We start from the raw sequence: 19408 nt of genomic DNA on the forward strand, positions 1-19408 counted from the left end.
ATCCCCAGGAGCCCTTGGATGTCAGACTGCGGATCTTGGGACATCCCTCGAGCTCCGAACCAGAGCGGCCGGGCGCCCATTCTAACGCATCGGTCCCGGGCCGGGCAGCCGTCTGCGGGCGCCCCGCGGTGCAGCGCCGGCCAATCAGCGGCTGCGGGGCGGGCGGGCGGAGAGGCGGCGCTGCGCGCGCGGAGCAGAGAGCGAAACAGAGGCACCACTGTGGTCCCGGACGCGGACCATGCCACGCTCACCCGTGCTCTTCCCGTTGCTGCTTCTGCTGCTGCCGCCGCTGGCGCCAGGCCTCGGGCTCCTCAGCGCCGGTGGCCGGCGCCCATTGTGCGGTCCGTGCCGGCTGGAGCGCTGTCCAGCACCCGCGCGCTGCCCCGCGCCCGGCATCCCGGCGCGCGACGAGTGCGGCTGCTGCGCGCGCTGCCTGGGTGCCGAGGGCGCAAGCTGCGGGGGTCGGGACGGCGCGCGCTGTGGCCCTGAGCTGGTGTGCGCGAGCCGCGCCGCGGGGGCGGCGCCCGAGGGCACCGGGCTGTGTGTGTGCGCGCAGCGCGGCACCGTCTGTGGCTCCGACGGCCGCTCTTACCCTAGCGTCTGCGCACTGCGCTTGCGCGCCCGGCACGCGTCCCACACGCATCCAGGCCACCTGCGCAAGGCTCGCGACGGCCCGTGCGAATTTGGTGAGTCCGGCTTCCTCCCCACAGCGCTGGGGCGGGAGTGAGGGATTCTAACTCAATAAGGTGTGGGGCAAAGGATGCTCCTCCCTACCTCTTTGCACCATGATGGACAGACAGCTCTGCCTAAGCCTCAGTTTTTCTCTCAGGAGCAGTTTTTCTTACCTGGCAGGGTGCTTAGAGAGACTGGGGCAGGAATTCACAGCCTGCACCTTTCCTTACCAGCCTCGTGGAGAAACCAGCCAGTGAGCTGGTCGGAATTTGGGGAGCCTGCTGTCTCTTTTGGAACTTAAGTACTTGCTAATGCAGATATTCTCAGGCCTGGCATGTTTGCCTTCCTAAGACTGGGATTTTGGGAGTGGGAGGTATTCATGGGTTGTTTGAAATGAGAGGGAGGGATGGTGGTAAAGATGCCAGAGGAGGAGAAGCTGCAGACCAGACTCGGGAGTTACCGGACCAAGCACCAGGGCTTGGACCTTAGGGGGTCCTAAGGGAGCTCCCATTCAGGACAGGTAAGACGTTTGGAGAAAAGATTATTGTGCCTTCAGGAGCAGACCCAGGTTTTATGGAACTAAGGCTTATACAATTTGGAGGGTCGCACTTTAAGTAAAGGAGTAAAAAATTAATCATTACTTGGGTCCTAGAACTTAAGCTTCATTAATATTCAGTAAAGTTGTCTATGGGTGTAATTGCTGCCACCCTCTATGGCCAAGGCCCAAACCAAGCGCCAGGCTGCAGCTCAGGCTCAGGCTCAGGTTCCAAAAGGTGCCCAGCCCCCCAGGAAGACTCCAGGTAGAGATCACTGGCTGCTGATGTGAGGACAGAAGAACTGGTATGCCCCCTGGGCTGCTGTCTTCATGAAGCTGGTGTCCTCCTGTGCTATTTGCACAAATAATCCTGAGGCAGGATCTGTCAAAAAAAAACCCAAAAAACCTCTAAAACAGTAGTAAAGAGATGCCCAGAGAAGCCCCCTGTGGGCCCATTAGGTTTAGGAGAACTGTTTCTTAATATGCTGCCTGGAGACCAAGTCCAGACCTAAATGCCTAAGTCAGTGGAATGTCTTCAGCTCCAACAAGGAAGCCTTGGGGGTGGGAGAAGGCCTTCGCAGGCACTGGGAAGTTGTTTTGTTGTTGTTATTGTTTTGTTGCAGTTTTTTGTGTGTGGTGACAGAGACAGAAAGAGTCAGAGAGAGGGACAGATAGGGGCAGACAGACAGGAAGGGAGAGATGAGAACCATCAATTCTTCGTTGCAGCTCCTTAGTTGTTCATTGACTGCTTTCTCATGTGTGCCTTGACGGGGGTTACAGCAGACTGAGCCATCCCTTTCTCAAGCCAGCCACCTTGCTCAAACCAGATGAGCCCGCGCTCAAGCTGGTGACCTCAGGGTCTCGAACCTGGGTCCTCCATGCCCCAGTCTGATGCTCTATCTACTGTGTCACCACCTAGTCAGGGGGCACTGGGAAATTTTTATTATTATTTCCCCCCAAGCATTCTAGGTAGATGCATGTCCAGCAGACCGGTGTTGTTGGAAATGCGGCAGGAAGGCCCCTGTCTGGGAAACATGAGAACAATGCATAGCTCCTTGAGGCCGCTGAGCCTCCCGGGGCACAGAAACGTCACTGTTAGCTATTCCTAGTTGGGGCTCCCATGGAGAAGAGAGCTGGCTGGCACTTCCCATGCTGCTGGTTCCCTCAGTGGCCTTGAGCCGGCCCCTTCCCCCTTCTGGGCTGTGTCTGCCCCTATGAAGCCATGGTTGAGGTCCCTTTGTTTCTGCCCCATGGCACCTAAACAGTCCCTTTTCCTTCCTTCTTCTAGTCCTGTCACTCTGATGATCTGCTTTCCTCAGCAGTTACATTCACAGGCAGTTCTCTTTGTCTCCAGACAGGAAAGATTTTCACTCCCTGGGCAGGAGGTATACATGCTGGCCCTGTCCCCAGGATCTACCCCTGTGGATAGTCTTGGATGATTTTTCCCTAGAGTGGTTGGTGTTTTGTTCCCAAGAGAGAGATGCCTTGAAGATATTTTAAGATATTTAGACCAAATCTGCTATTATGGGGAGAAGACTGAGACTCGGGTGGAGGAGGCCAGGGGACTGGCCAGGGTGATCAGTAAAGCCCGACCAGCTCCCAGGTCCCCTACACCCTTTTTCTCTGCTCTTTTGGGACAGGACTTGATAGTGTTAAGTCAGGCAGGTGGTGGTTGCCATGGTTACCAGAGTGAGGCCAGATGGCAGATGGAAACCCTATACCCCTAATTCACTGAAAATTACCAAATGACAAGTAAATGTGACAGCCCCTCCACTCTGATCTATGCGCTCTGAGGCGCACTTCAGGCATGGGCCCCAGGCGTGAAGATGTTCGCGGAGCCAACTGGAGGCAACACAGAAGCTGCTTTTTTAATGATCCCATTAGTGATAGCACCGGGCCTCCCCGGAATTTACCTCTCCTTCCCACTAGTAATTGCCATCCGCTGCACACCAGGTGCTGTCTCCCTGTGGCTTTCTGTCCTGAGATGTTTGTGTGGCCCCCGCCCTGTGTCCTGGTGAAGTATGAAAGTGTGGACAGGGGGATCTTTCCTTGCTAGTGACTAAGGCAAAAACCCCTCACTCTGTGCGGCGCTGAAGCTAGCCTCTATTCAAAGGACACAGCAGGAACACTTCCTAACAATGCCCCTGGGGACCCTGCTTGAAGGGAAGCAGAGGAGTCACAGCAGCAGCTGTTCTGCTTCAACACTGGCGAGAAAGCCACCCTCCTTAGCGTCTCACCACGCCCTGCAATATGCAAGCTCCTGACTTGAACAGGATGAGGCCCTTGTAAATATGTATTAAGTTCACCACCGTGGCTATGGGGGGGGGGGTTCTACACATGCCTCTCAGGAGCATTTGGAGACAGTGTTCAGGCGAAACGTTTACCTTTCCTCCTGTGCTCCGGAAGGCCCCAAAATGCCTGATAAGAAGAGTAGTCCTCTGATCAACAACACAGATTTGTTGAAGACCCATTGTGTCCACATAGGAATAACTTTTTACATGTACATTCCATCTTCTTACTCGTTTTTTACAACTACCCTGGCGGGGGCTCACTCTCATTTAACAGAAGGGAAATCCGGGGCATGCAGGAGGGAATTCCCTGGAGCTACCTGGCTAGCTCCCAGCGGGGGTGGGGCAACAGCCTGGGTTTCTCTGGCCTTTTAGAGATGGGGCCATGCATCTCTAGCACACTGGCAACCTGATTAGGGAGCTGCCATACACTGGCTCCTCTCAGGTCTTGAGGCTTTCTCAGTCTGATCTATCTTCCAGTCCCCACACCCGAGGCTTGATGCTGGTTCCTCGGTTTAGCACTGGGTGGTGGCTCCTGAGAGGAGCAGGGGGAGCTTCACACAAGGGGAAGCACATGAGAGGAGTCTTGAAGGATGGGTAGAAAATTCCTGGGCCAAGATGGTGGGGAGGTACAGCATGAACTGAGGCACAGAGGTCGGAGTGAACAGTGAATGTCAACAGTGGGCAGGCCTGCTGGGCAGCCACCCAGTGGGACGGTTGGGGAAGGAGGTGAGGCCCAGAGTAGTTGAGGACAGGGGCCTTGCAAGTGTTAAGTGGCAGGCTGAGGGGTGAAGCTTCATTCTGTACTAAATTAGTGGTTCTGTTTCTCCACTGTAAGGTAGCATGGCGTTATGCTGCAGGGGCTATCATTACTTTAAAAGGATGTGTTGTTCCTTGTATGCACTCTGACCATTTGCTAACATTGGCAGGCAGTGGGACCCGGCAGACAGCAGGTTGATGTCTTGTTTTCAATGCCCAATTAGATAGAAATGGTCCCATGCCAGTGCCCACCAGGACACTGAGCCCCTGCAGCCTCAGTGAGCTCTTGAGATCCTGAATCTTAGAAAATTTACCTCGCTTGAAATTCCAGCTTCACTTAGAAACCTGTCTCTGCGAGGCATGTGTTACCAGGTAACCAGGAGAGCAGCGAATGCCACTTTGTGAGAGGGACAAAGAAGGGGCACCTCATGCTCAAAAGCCTTTCATGCCGAGGGAGGGGTTTGAGGCACAGGCTGCAGGGAGCAGGATGAACTGTTCCTCATTCTGCATCGGAAGGTGACTGTTAGCATAAATTATCAGGGCTGTTCAGTGTGTTTGTTGATCATTAAACTCTTTGGTGGTGTGCTTTTTCCTACAGGCAGATGGGGTCCTGGGGGATGACTTTTGATATTCTTTATTTCCCTAGTACCATGAATTTTAAAGAAATCTCAGAGGCATTTGGGAAGATCTTACACTCTGGCCATCAAGGACATAGCTGACAGGTGGGGAGGGGAACAGATCACCACACACTATAATAATAATATTGATCCCTTTCATTTGCACAGATGCACATGCTTAATAATGCAGTCACATTCATTCTCTCCCTTTGCCCTGGAGGATGGGGGCCTCATCCTCATTTGCAAATGAAGAAGAAATGGTCAGCAACTTGCCCAAGCTCCTGTGGTTGGTGACCGGACTCCTGGGTATTTGAGACTCCCTTGGTACCATTTTGCCCACCACACTGCTGCCTTCATTGGGCACACCTGGGTAACTATTTTCTGTATCCTGATGGGTAGATTTGTGCTGTCCCAGCATGTCCGGGGCTGTTGCTGGCATGAACAGAAGGAAACAAGTATTGAGCAAGGCTAGACAGACAAAGCTGGCGCATTCACAGACTGGGCCAGCCGGGCCCCATCCTGGCTCTTGAAAGCACATGACTCTTGTCAGAGGCAGGTAGGAAGGGAAACCCTGGCTCTTCCAGGAGTGTGGCGGCTCTGGCAACCATAAGGCTTTGCCCTGGGCTCGTCTGACACGGGGCTGTGGGCCTGGCCTCTGGAGCCTCTGGGGAAGGGGGAGAGCCCACCCTGAGGGCCCACTCATAGGCCTACTCCCCCGGGGCCAATAGAGGCATCTTCGAGGAGACCACCCTCAGGGTAGCACAACCTGCTGAGTCCTCAGGTCCCTCCATGGAAGCCTTGACACTTTGTAAGGGATCGTGTGACTGTCCCTCACAACAGCATAGGGGGGGGGGAGGGTTGGCACAGGAGGGGAGGGAGAATGGACTCCCATGTCTATTTGAAAGAAGAAGCTGAGGCCAAGTCATAGCACTGGGGTGTGGCAGACACAGGATTTGCACCTGGGTTCCTCCTGCCTGTGGTAGTCATGACATTGAGCATCCCAGTGCCACTTGGGGATAGTAGGATTAGGAATACCCTGCTAGTATTAAGGACGTGTGGGGATAGTAGGACTAGGAATACCCTGCTAGTATTAAGGACGTGTGGGGATAGTAGGACTAGGAATACCCTGCTAGTATTAAGGACGTGTCACCCAGTTAATGGTATCTTCACAAGAGCTGCTCCCTGGGGGTGATGCCTGGAGGGTTTCATTCCTGGGCAGAAAAGAGTCAGCATAGCAGTGTGTCCTTGGGCAGGCCTGCAGGCAAGGGGTCCCTTGGCTGATGTCTGGGAACTTGGGTTTCTGAGGGTTCTCACCATGCCCGGAACTGATAATGGTGGCTTACTGTGCCCAAACGGAACAAAGGGTAGCTGCACACCTGCTTTCCCTCTGGAGCCTGGGATTTTGGTGTGCAGTAGGCAGGGGGAGCCAGAGTAACTGGCCTCCAAATAAAGCCAGCAGGCACTGAGTGTCTAGGGAGCTTCCCTGGTAGATGGCATTTTGCACATGTCACAATTCGTTGCTGGGGAATTAGGCGCATCCTGTGTGACTCCACAGGGAGAGGCTCTTGGAAGCTCGCACCTGGCTTCCCCGGTGTTCGCCCCTGTGCCTCTTCCTCTGATCGTTTGCTTTGTCTCCTTTCACTGCAATAAATCATAGCTGTGAATAAAGCTGTGCTGAGTCCTGTGATCCTCCTAGCAAGTCATTGAACCTGGGGGGGTTGTCTTGGGAACCCCAAACACGATCCCTAAGGAATTCTTTCTTATAATGGAATGTCATCCATACAGATTAACAAATGTTTCACTGCCTGACCAGGTGGTGGCACAATGGATAGAGCGTCAGACTGGGATGTAGAGGACCCAGGTTCAAAACCCCAAGGTCGCTGGCTTGAGCACAGGCTCACCAGCTTGAGCACAGGGCCACTGGATTATAGACATGACCCCATGGTCACTGGCTTGAGCCCAAAGGTCAGTGGCTTGAAGCCCAAGGTTGCTGGCTTGAGCCCAAGGTCGCTGGCTTGAGCAAGGGGTCACTTGCTCTCCTGGAGCCCACCAATCAAGGCACATATCAGAAAGCAATCAATGAACAACTAAGGTGCCGCAACAAAGAATTGATGCTTCTCATCTCTCTCCTTTCCTGTCTATCTGTCCCTATCTCTCCCTCTCTCTGTCTCTCTCTGTTTGCGTCACTTAAAAAAAAAAACTTTTACTTTAAAAATCAGTGTGGAGTTAATGGACTCAGGGTGCCTGGGTTTGAGTTCCTCCTCCTCCAGACACTTCACCTTTTTGAGCTTCGGTCTTCTCATTTGTAAAATGGGGATAAGTTCAAGGTGGGTGTAAGGATGACAAGAATAGTGTACGTGGCAGTGCCGTGTAAGAAAAGGGCAAGATGGTGTGGACAAAGCTTGAGGCCAAACCCCTGGGCTCAGCCTCGCCACCATTTAAGGTTGGGTGACCCTGGCTAGCTTCCCGAGCTGGCAGCTGGTGAGATTGCTGGAAAGATCAGAACGGGTTAATAATCCCTGCCAGCAGAAGAGTGCCTAGCACACAGCAAGCCCTCAGGGTTAGCCGGTGGCATTCTTACCATTATTACGATGATGATGGTGGTGGTGGTGGTAATGATAATGATAGATTGTAAAGAGCTATTATGGATAAAAATATTTTCAATTGAAAATCAGATATGTTTTCAAGTTGATGCTTCTGCTCTCCTCCCCTTCTCTCTAAAATCAATCTTTTAAAAAAATAAAATCAGATATGTTAACATTCAAAACAGATTGTTGTGACAAAGACACACATGAGGAAAATTTTCAAGATAGCAGAACTGTCCTCTGCCTCGGATGCGGCAGTGTGTGCACGACTGCATGCATTTATCAGAACTTAGAACCGTGTGCCAGAAAGACTGAACGCACTGTATGTAAATTTAACAATAAAGATTTGAATGTCACTTTATCATCAAAAGCAGGGGGCTATTTTGTAAAAGAAATGGAATTTTCTGCCGTGAAATCAGTGGCAAAGACAGTATTTCCAGAACAGTCTTTCTTAATTGTACATAGTTATTGAAAGAACGGGAGAGGGTACAGGGAGGAGAGAAAGATGAAATGTGATTTACTGGTTTATTCATTTAGGCCTGAAAGGGATTGATGAAATCTCATTTAAAATTTATGACTTTACATGAACGAAAGTAAAACACGTTGATTGAGTGTCCCTTTGGAATCCATTGAGGGCTTTGGAATAAGACATGGTTCCGATTGTTCCCACAGTGAGCCATTCGAGGACCGGTTTGGGCATTTGGGCTCTGGGGGAGGCGATGCTGGCAGCAGGATGTGAATAAATCAGACTCTTTGTCATCTGTGCAGATGGGGCTCCTGCCAGGGAGCAGGGGTGTTGTGGTTCTTTGTGGAAGCCAGGCAGGTGGCTGGGGATGCATCGGGCCGTGTAAGAAGCTAAGGACCTTGGCTCACTGGGGGGAACGTTGATTATACTCAGGGATGTGGGTAGGGGTTTGGTGCTTAGAGGGTAGTGAGGTGGGCAGAGCTGAAGGAGTGAGCTGATCAGGCTGAGGGGGGAAGAAAGCCTATGGGGGACAAGGACAGGGTCTGTATTCAACTCACTGGAGGCCCGTGTGGCACCCAGGGGGCTATGGGACTTCAGAGGGCAACCCTGGGAGAAACAGGTGGGAGTTGCAGGGAGGTGAGTTTTAGCTTTAGTGAGGACAAGCTTTCTTACCAGCAGAACTCTCCAAGGAGAGAAGGGCCTGGCTTTTTGGCCAGAAGGGTAGTGAGCTCTCTGTCACTAGAAGCATGCAAGTGGAAGCTAGATGAGCTTATCACAGACGGCCAGGCAGCGAATCTTGGGGAGTTGGTTGCCTCTAATTTGAGACTCTGTGGTTCTAAGACAGTTTCCCAGAGGTTTTTTTGTTTTTTTTTTTGAGAACCAGCTTGCAGAGTCTGCTTCCCAGTCTGAAGGAGCCAGACTAGTCTCATTTCTGCATCCTTTCACTCCTGCCCCCTCCCCTTTCCCTCCAGCCTTCCGTCTCCCTCCCTTTGTTCTCCTCTTTCCCTCCAAGGCTGCCTTGCCGGATGTCCTGGAGTGACCAGGAAAGCCCCAGGAGTCCATACATTTTGCCCTTGGGTGGTACGAGAATGAACGTTTGCTCTTTTATTTGTCCTGTGTTTCTTGCGCCGTCATCTGTTTACCAGAACTGCTCCTGACCTCCACTTGCTTATGTGTTAACTTAAACCACCACTTGCACGTTCATTACATGATAAGATCAGTTGACAGCCCTGTGAAGCAGGGGGTATTGCTGCATCTTACAGACAAACAAAAACGAAAGCAGAAAGCATTTTCTTCACCAGGGACCACATTTCACCTTGCCCAGGACACCATGGGGCCAGATACAAGGGTGGGCCAAGCTTGCTTTCTTATGCAGGTGAGACCAGGTAAAAGCACGTGGACTGCAAAGCAGGCTATGATTCAGCAGGTCGAAGAGATGCAGACCCTGGCCCTAGACTAGAACACACACCTTCTCAGCCCTGCAGATGGGGAGCTGTCCACTTGTGGAGCTAGGGGTTCCATCCCATGCAGAGACAGGTACATTGAGGGGCCAGTGGAAGGCCTGAAGGCCAAGGCTAATGGCCTTGATTCTTTTAGCCCCAGTGTGAGCAGAGCAGATGCCAGGCACAGAGAGAAGGGCAGAGTGTGGAGTATCACAGCTAAGAATTTCTAACTCAGGCCCTGGCCGGTTGGCTCAGTGGTAGAGCGTCGGCCTAGCGTGCAGAAGTCCCGGGTTCGATTCCCGGCCAGGGCACACAGGAGAAGCGCCCATTTGCTTCTCCACCCCTCCCCCTCTCCTTCCTCTCTGTCTCTCTCTTCCCTCCCGCAGCCAAGGCTCCATTGGAGCAAAGATGGCCCGGGCGCTGGGGATGGCTCCTTGGCCTCTGCCCCAGGCGCTAGAGTGGCTTTGGTCGCAACAGAGCGACGCCTCGGAGGGGCAGAGCATCGCCCCCTGGTGGGCGTGCCGGGTGGATCCCGGTCAGGCGCATGCGGGAGTCTGTCTGACTGTCTCTCCCCGTTTCTACCTTCAGAAAAATACAAAAAAAAAAAAAAAAAAAAAAAGAATTTCTAACTCAGATACCGGCATGCTCTCTAGTGCCATCCAGCGGACCCACACCCTCCCTCTCCTTTCTGCAATGTTCTGGCAGCCTAGATCCATAATGCCTGATTCTCAGTCTCTATGTGGCTTCCAGGCCAGCAGTTTTGCCACTACGGATGGGGAGATGTGTGGGGTGGGGGAGGCCAAGTGTAGAGTCTGTGATATGCAAATGAGTGTGAGTCTATGATATGCAAATGAGCGTCTTGAATGAACTGCAGGGGGTCTCAGCTTCTGGGTGGATGCAGCTGTCCTACATGGCGTTATTCTTTGAAATGCCCTCCACGTGGAAGGAGAAAAGCCCATCTGTTAGAAGACTCTGCTGTTGGTGAAGCAACACAAGCCCCTCCAGGAGCCAACCGCCCTATTGTGAGCCAAAAGCAGATGGCAGCTGGGGCTCCGGGAGGGAGTGAAAGGAGACAGGAGCTCTGCCGCAGACATGCTAGTGACTTCAGGGAGTTGCCTTTGCTCTCTGAATCCCTGTTTCCCGTTGGTGGGACAGTAGTGATGGGTGAGAAGGCACATAGGCATCCTTCCAGGTCTAATAAGGCAAACTCTCTTCCACGATTCCTTTGGTCTGCCCCTGCTCTCCCCACGTTAGACTGTCCCAGCAGGCTCTCCACAGGCAGGGAATTCTAGAAGTGGGTCCTTGGCACCTGGAGGGTGAAGGTTTGTTCCCTTATTCTTCTAGCTCCTGTGGTCATCATTCCACCCCGAAGTGCTCACAATGTCACTGGGGCACAGGTGTACCTGTCCTGTGAGGTGAAAGCTGTGCCTCCCCCAGTCATCACGTGGAGGAAGGTATTTATATCCAAGAACGGGTGTGTGTGTGTGGGGAGGGCAGGGTAAATGTGTGTGTTTTTTTTTTTAAGCATGTTTCTGTGTATATCCTTCATATGTGGATCAGAGGATTTTATTGTAAAAGGACACCTTATATAGCATTCCTCTGCCTCCAGGTTTGTGCCGCAAAACTTTTACCTGAAAGCTCTCTCCAGAGGACAGTTGCCATCCTTCCAGTGGCATTTGCTATCTTGGCCACTTAGCTCTCCAGGAAGTTCTGCTGTTTATCTAGCCTAGATCAGCTGGAACAAAGTTAGAGACTACTTTACTGGATTTGGGTTTTAGAAAAACCTGGCTGGTGGCAGATAACCCAGTCCTATTCGAAAACTAGATCTTTCTGCAGATCTGTTTTTGAGAGGCCAGCATGAATGACGTCATAGGCTGTCCTCTATCTCAGCAGCCCTCAGGAGGGCCGTGAAGGTCTGGACTGCTTCTGCGAGGCTGTGGTGCTGTCCACATCTTTGCTGTCCATCAGGGTGTGCTGTCTGTACATATATTTAAGTTTCTAAAAGTGACTGACATTTTAATAAAGCTACTAAGATATTAGCCTTCAAGTCAGTGGGCAGATGGAGACAGTGAGGATGACTATGAGGTGGTACCTATCCAGAAACACTTTTTCTAAACCACCCCTGGTTTTCCTGTCCTCTAGGTCACACAGTCTCCTGAGGGCACCCAGGTGTTGGAGGACCTGCCTGGGGACCATATCAATATAGCCGTCAAGGTGCGAGGGGGCCCTTCTGCCCATGGGGCTATAGCCTGGATTTTGGTGAGTAGCTCGTTTGTTTAGGACTACTGGCTATTACTGACTGGCCCTTATAAAGCACCCTTTATATTTCTATAACATGTTGCACATTTCAACACTGTTCTTATCCATTTCTAATGGACCCTGTATGAGCTGTGAAGAAAACAGGGCAGGTAGTATAACTGCTGCGAGCCCAAGTGATCTGCAGTGGTAGGCAGAATTATAGCCCCAGAAAGATGCCCATGTCCTAATCCCTGGAACCTGCAGATGTTTTCTATTATATGGCAAGAGGGGGTTGCAGATAGAATTAAGGTTGCTAATTATCTTTTATAAGTAAGTTACCCCAGATTATTTGGGTGGGCCCAATGCAATCACAAGAGTCCTTTAAATGTGGAGAGGGAAGCAGGAGAGAAAGAGAGCCAGAGAGATGACAGTGTGAGGAAGACCTGACCTATTATTTACATTGCTGGCTTTGAAGATGGAGGAAAGGGGCCACAAGCCAGGGGATCCAGGCAGCCTCTAGACTGGAAAAGGCGAGAAATGGATTTTCCCATAGGGCCTCGAGAAAGAAGGTTGCGCTGCTGACATCTTGATGTTAGCCCACCGAGACCAACTCAGACTTCTGACCTCAGGAAGTGTAGATAATAAGTTTGTGTTGTTTTAAGCCATTAAGTGTGTGGTAATTTGTTATAGCAGCCATGGGGAACTAATACACTTGCCCGGGACCACATGGCTGATGAGGAGGGAAGACAGCACTTCTGCGTCCTCTCATGGCTCTCCGTGCCACTTGCAGCAGTTTTGCTAAGATGAGGGATTGCCATATGTTTGAAGGAGCAATGGAGTGACGAGACAGGGCTCTGGGATGGCCAGGTCGCTCTACTGCTCTGAGCTGCAGTGTCCATAATTGTAAAAAGAGGACTTCAGATTGGACAGTGTGTCCAAGAAGCAGGTGACTCAGTCTGTGACTTACCTGTGAGTCTCCTGTAACATGAGAATAATGATGCTCCCACTTCACCTGCGATTGGCGTGATTCAGGATGAGATGATGCACATAAAGGTGATTAGCATCCTCCCCAGTCTACAGAGTGACTCACGGTTGACAGAGGTGGTTCTAACAGGAGAAAGCAAGCGAGGAGAGAGCTGGTGTGGACCTGCGCGGAGGGGCAGGAGAGCAGGCTGCCCTCCACCTGTCTCCCCCACTTCGCTGCCATCTCTACAAGGTTTGGTGACCCTTCTGCACCCAGATCGGAAACTCAGAATGCATTTGGGTCCATGTTTTTAAAATCTGAGCCTCAGTGTCCACAGTTGTAAAAAGAGGGCTTTACACTGGACAGCACCCAAGCGCCCACACTTTATTACAAGGAGGTATGGAGGAGAAAGTTTTCTCTGGTGTTAATTTGTGAATGCTGCCTCCATTGGGAACCCTTGTGGGCCATTCTTTGGGCAGTAGGTTTTTGTTCCTTTAATTTGCAATGTTTTCCATATAATCTATACCTGTTACCTTCAATAAGAGGACCGGGTAGCTCACAGTAAAAGGCAGAAATGCACGAGAAACATTAAAATGGGAGCCATGATAGAAGGTACTGAGGAAGAAACTTCATTCTTCCTTGGCAGCCAAGGCAAGAAGACTCGTAAGAGAGAGCTCTGTTGAGCTCACTTTGAAAAGGAGTAAGGGTTCAGCGGTATCATCAAGACTAAGTAAGGAGGAGATTTTGCTGTGCCATACGGAGCTGTATGAACTTGCTTGCTTTATTTCTAGATCAACCCTCTGAGAAAGGAAGACGAGGGAGTGTACCAGTGCCATTCGGCCAACGGGCTTGGGGAGGCCCAGTCCCACGGCACGGTGACAGTTAGCGATCTGAGTCTGTACAGAGCCCCTCACTTCCCAGCTCTAGATGACCGCATGTGACGGAGTAAGTACACATTCTAAATCGCTTTATTTATGTGCCTGTGTCACAAGAGATTGAGATGGTTTGTGATAAACAAAAAAAGAAGAAAAACACATAAATCAAGGACACCAGAATGAAACAAGAGTAGGAATGTACTACAGTTAACAGGTAGTATCCCTAGCATGTTCTACATACACATCACGCTGGCCTTCCCACCTAGCATGCCAGTCAAGAGCTGTGAACATTACGGGCGTCCAGAAGCTGAAAAAGACCAGTTGTTTCTTTCTGTTTCGGAGGCTGAACGGACTGTTTCTTCCGGATGCTCTTAGGGCACCGAGAGAGCAGTCGTTGTCATTGTGACAGCACCCACGTGAAAACATGCCCGCAGGGAAGATAACGCGCGCCTCATTTGTCTGTGTCCGGTTCCTCCTTGTCGGCAGCTCTGCCATCTCCGGGCTGTGCCCCCCTGTCCCCGACACTGTGCCTCTGAACAGCACATCTGCAGAGAACCTCATCTCCCTGGGCCAGGTGGGCCTGAGTCCTCGGAGTCACCTGGGTGAGAGCTGGTCCCCTACCAACAGGTGGACTGTGAACTTAGGAAACAAATTCCTTATTAACCAGGTTTTGCTGCTTAACAATCTCCAAACCTTTCTGGTTCACTGCCACCAACATTTATCCATCTCTTGCTCACATTTCATGCCAAGGTGACGGGTTGGCTGCGGCTCTACTCCACGTGTCTTCTTATATGGGGACCCAGCGGAAGGGCAGCCCGGAGTGGGATGAGTCCTTGGGGCAGAGGAGAGAGCAAGAGGCCCCGCCCCGGGCACGATCTCATTTCATGTTTCTGCTCCGATGCAACGTTTGTCACATCTGCTTAAGTTTTAGCCAAAACAAGGCACATGGCCATACCCACCACTGGGGTTGGGGGGGGTGGATGTCTGCCCCCCTCACAGGAGGCCAAGGGCAGGGAGGCATGGCCCTCTTACAGGATCAGAGGAACAGTCATGAACAGGCACTGTCACCAAGGCCTAGTGACAAGTATTTCATAGAGCAGGAACAATTAGAAACAAGTTTGATAGTTTGTGAGAAGCAGAGATTTTGCTGTGGTTATAATGCATATTATTTTGTAATTACACACTATTGTTATGAACTTTCTGTGTACAAGGCCATCCATCAGGTCCATAGGGGATGCACAGAAAGCCGGAAAGTGAACCTCACTGAACTACAGGGAATGCAATAAATATTGAGGAGATATGGGGTGTGTGTGAGTTTGAGGCCAGAGAAGCTGTGTACACCTGGGGAAATGAAGGAAGATTTCACTGCGGTTTCCTGTGGGATTGAAAGATGGGTGGATGCAAGCAGTTAGGGCTCCTAGGAACAGGGACAAATGATAAGGTGTAAAATCGTCCAACAGAAATTCAGTTAGGACATGGCTCTTAAAGTCCTGATACTTTACTTTTTGTTTTATTATTGTAAATGTACCTTTTGTCCTGTATACTAGTATATGTATATATGTTGTACATAAATATATATGTATGTGTGTATCTATATGTGTCATGTTTTAAGCATATAATTTTTAAGCATAAATATGTGTATATTTGTTTTAAAAAAACAAATGATAACAGGATATGAAGACAGTCTATTATAGATGAGTTTTCAAAAGGGAGCCATGGAGAACCATGGAATTGTAAGACCGTTGCCACTGCACAGTTCTTGAGTTCCCTCTGCAACATGCACTGTGCACTATTGGCCAGCTCTTGCTTGCATACCTCCAGAGATACGGCGCTCACTACCACCAGACAGCCGTCTCTGGATTTCCCAATAGTTGGAAGTTCTTCTCATATTAAGTTGGAATCTGCCTGAAATGTCCTCCCATTGGCTGTGCATGTGGTTCGTGGGCCCCCGCAGGGCCCCTCTGCTCCCCAGCAGGACCCCCCCTCACCAGGGAGAGATCTAAAGTTAAGGGTCATTCCCCACACCTTCCATTTAGCACATAGTTGACTGTGACAGAGCAGGCTTCTTTCCTCTAACTCTCTTCCTTCTTTTCTTCTAGGGTCTTAAAAACGTTGACCACAGTATGATGGAAGAGTCAAGTCATGGATCATTTTGCTTTGTGACAAGTTGGAAAAATGGTGTTTGTAGATGACCCCTTTTGTATGCTTTTAAAACCTAGATGCAAACTAGATTCATGTGCAGATGTAGTTTTTAGCAGGGCACGTCCTGGGGAAACAGACTAGACGTAGTTTTTTATACTTTTGACAAGAATTGCTCTGGGAGAGTTTTTGTTGTTTTTTTTTAACTAGCCCCTCCCAGGGAAGAGCATGTTGTAGTGTATTTGTAACTCTGAAGGGCTGGGCCAGGCATGTGTCAGCTGGGACTCTACCTCATTTGTCTACAACTGATTAGTGGAGCTCTGTGACGCAGACACTGTGGGTTGTGGGAGGAAGGAAGAGGGTCCCCCTGTCCTCTGCCTGACCTCTAACTTGCCATGTGACCTGTACAGGTCCCTTTCCTCTCTGGGCCTTGGTCTCTTTACCTGTGAATGTGGCATTTGAACTGGACATTATCTGTGTCCCTTTGAGCCCTGCCATCCTAGAGTCAGAGGGCCCTATGGAAATAGTGTGGTCTTAGCATTCTTTCTAAAATGGCATTTCCTCAATAACCGATGCTATTACTTCATCCTAGGCTGTGGACAGCTGGCTGTAACTCTTCTGTTCCTACCCTTTTACCTTTTAAAAGAAATACTTTACCAGACTCAGGCCTTATGGCTTGGTGTCTGGGGATAAAAATGCCCTCTCATTAATAAGCCCAGCATTCTCTTACCAGGTGGGCAGCGGAGACCTGGCTTCTGGACATCAGATTGTGAAAACTGCGTCAGATACTGTCTCTGGGCTGTGGAACGAGGGTGTGATAGAATATGTTTTACTTAGAGAAGTTTTGGCCTCACCCAGAAATGAGGCTTCCTATCTTTCCTTTAATGAAGAAAGAAAGGAGAATATATAATATATGGGCTGAAAAAAACCAAACAAAACATCCTATGCAATTAAAATTTTTTAAAATTGGGATCTCACATGTAGATAGTCCTTAGAGTTCATGAAGCCATCTGTGGTCATTTCCCAACTCCAGAATAGCAGGCAGGGTGAGTAGCAATGTCCCTTCCACTGTACAGATGAGGAAACCAGGCTCCGAGAGTAAAGCACGGCCCAAGGCCTGAAGGCCTCCACGAAGGGCCAGAATGCAGGTGCCTGGCCCTTCTTGGTACTCTCCACGCTGTGGTGCTATTCTCAGCATAATCTCATAACTGTGTAAAGGAAGATGCTTCCACTTCCACGGGTTTCAGGGGTGCTTATCCAGGGTCACCTCAACTTCTAAAGTGCAACCCCAGGCTGCCCACAGTGGGCATGACATTTTGGAGTCCTTTTTGGAACTGCATTTTCTGCCTGTAAGGCTGGCCATTCCACACCTGAAATATTGGGGTGGCATCACCCTGACATAATACACAGCAGGAGACTGGCCTGGGAATCCCGAGACACGAGGTCCGTTTGGGACCTCACCCCTGGCTTGCTTGGTGACCCTGAGCAAGTCCCCTTCACTTTCTGCCCCTCAGGTTCTTCATTTGAATACGAAGAGTAGTTTTCAACTTTAAAATACTGGAACCACCTTCTTTGAATAAAGTTAGAATTGAAACTGATCTGCCTGACCTGCATGGCACAGTGGATAAAGGTTGACCTGGAACACTGAGATCACTGGTTCGAAACCCTGGGCTTGCCTGGCTGAGGCACAGATTGAAGCAACTACTATGAGTGGATGCTTCCCATTCCCCTCACCCCTACCCCCACCTTTCTCTGTCCTCTCTCTAAAATCAGTAAATAAAATCCTAAAAAAAAAAAAAAAAAATCAAAACTGATCGAACGGGAAGCTCTCCTTGTCTGTTGGAGGTTGGGGCTGCTGGGAGACCTGTTAAACATCCCCCGCCCAGCACCACCTACCTCTCTCCCACCCTCTCCACTGCGATGATTTCCATATCCGAGGTCTGCAGTTAATTCCCGTGATTCGAATGGGTGATGAAACACTCGGGGGAATAGGGATGCGGAGGCCCTGGAGAAGGTAGTAGCATAGCATGCATCTGCTAATAAGCATATTTAACAAAATCAGTTGAATCCCCTCAAATTTACCCATTCAAAATTAGAGAGCTGGATGTAGACCCCGGAGCAGGGTGGACAGAGCCTCGTAATGATGGAGCTGAGCATGAAGACTGCATCGGGCTGGGGTTAGCATCCTAATCATGTGTAAAGATAATAATAAATGCTACTGACTGAAATTTTCGCCATAACCAAAAATGGAGATGAACATGACTGTCCCAACCTGATGACCTTTCAGTGGTAAGAGCCCACGACCTCTGCGGAGGCTGAGGCAGCGTGAGCTGTCATCACTTTGGAAACGTGATCCTCCAGAGCCTGTGTTTTCTACCCTATTTTCATAGATGCGATGATGTCACATGACCCCTGCACCCTGAAAATAAATGTTTTTAAGGACAGTCTTTGTGGTCTCTGTCTTTGGAATGCTGCTGTGGGTGGTCCAGGTCCCACTGAGACGTCATCATCCTTATGCTTCTTGCCTGGTTTTTGCTTGCCTGAACCCTCCTTACCTCTCACCTGGGCTGTAGTCACAGCCCCATCTGGTCACCTTGCTTGCAGTTATTAACCAGTCCTGATTGTCTGCTGCCAGCCTGATTCTTCTAGCTGCCCCTGAACTTGGGTCTCCCACTGTATAAACATTCTAGTATTTAATTCACTCACTGGACCTGCCCTCTGTCATCTTCCACATGCATGTGAGTAGCATTCTCCAGAGGACAGAAGGGCGCAGACACTGACAATGTGAATGGCCGTGGGACCTGGGCCCCACACTCTGTGAAGACTCAAGGAGGGATGAGTGGGACAAAGTCACTGTCCTGCTGGGAAGCACAAGATGTCTGCTTGGTGATCAGAGTAGAGGAAGATTGTGGAAGACTTCCTGGAAGAGAAGAGGAGGATCTGAGCTGGAGACTGGAGTGGGTCTGGGGGCTTCCTGGCTAGGGAAACAGCAGGTGAAGGAGCAGGGGGAGAGAGGTGCAGCTTAGTTTGTGAATGGGAAGTAGTGACCGGTGGGGCTGCTGGGAGCTGTAGTGGCAAGTTGAGGGAGGAAAGGGCTTAGGCCACATCTCTAAATGCCACCAGGGGAGGTTGGACTTGATTCTGTAAGCAGCAGACAGCCTGAATCTCAGTCATATTGTCAACTGTCTTATAACTGGGCTTGAGGAAGATAATTCAAAAAGCAGTGTCCAATCTTTAATGTACCCACTTTGTACCTTAAATAGAAAAGTCTGATTTTAGTCAAAATGGACTTTACCATCAGGTTTTTGGTGCATTTAATCCTATGTTTAAAACAAAAACAAAAACATTGCCCTCTTCTCCTCCTTAGGGATGGATGATGCAAGAAAAATTAATAAGAACAAGCAAATTAGTTGACAGTGAACAATTCCCTCTAATGAATTTCCTCATTCCCAGCCTCTGCCAGGGTCTCTTGAACATTAAATCAGAGAAATATTATTATGCAATATTTTAATTAAGGGAAACTAAAGTGCCCTGGCACCTGCAGCTCAATAATGAATTCACGACTCAGAACCCATCACCCAGGGCAGAATTGGATACCTGTACTTCCCGCTGGGCTCCATGGGGCTGACGTCTCCTTCCTGGGGTGTGAACTTTCCCCGAGAAGGGACTGCCTCTGAGTTCAGCCTCCAAATGCAGAAGTCTCCCCCTGCCGGCATTAGGGAGCAGTTGGTAGTCGAGGGAAGAGTACAAATTGCTATTACTAGGAAGTGGGAGTAGCAGTGGGGGTGGGGGCAGAAATCTCTCAGCTCCATTCATAAACCCGTCCAC

At 50.2% G+C, this 19408-nt stretch overlaps 1 protein-coding gene across 2 annotated transcripts; it reads left to right on the forward strand.

The window, feature by feature from the left end:
- The first annotated feature begins 213 nt into the window (after positions 1-213).
- IGFBPL1 (insulin like growth factor binding protein like 1) lies at positions 214-18014 on the forward strand. 2 transcript variants are annotated; one of them, XM_066367606.1, is made up of 5 exons: positions 214-686; positions 10709-10818; positions 11507-11623; positions 13358-13511; positions 15541-18014. In XM_066367606.1, exons 1-4 carry the CDS (start codon positions 239-241, stop codon positions 13505-13507), a joined length of 825 nt encoding a protein of 274 aa, XP_066223703.1. In that variant the 5' UTR covers positions 214-238; the 3' UTR covers positions 13508-13511; positions 15541-18014. The 2 variants fall into 2 exon arrangements, with proteins under 2 accessions (XP_066223703.1, XP_066223704.1); XM_066367607.1 differs by lacking the exon at positions 15541-18014 and adding an exon at positions 13817-13944.
- Positions 18015-19408: the final 1394 nt, after the last annotated feature.

The sequence above is a fragment of the Saccopteryx leptura genome, chromosome 2 (assembly GCF_036850995.1).
Source record: "Saccopteryx leptura isolate mSacLep1 chromosome 2, mSacLep1_pri_phased_curated, whole genome shotgun sequence".
Taxonomy (NCBI): Eukaryota; Metazoa; Chordata; class Mammalia; order Chiroptera; family Emballonuridae; genus Saccopteryx; species Saccopteryx leptura.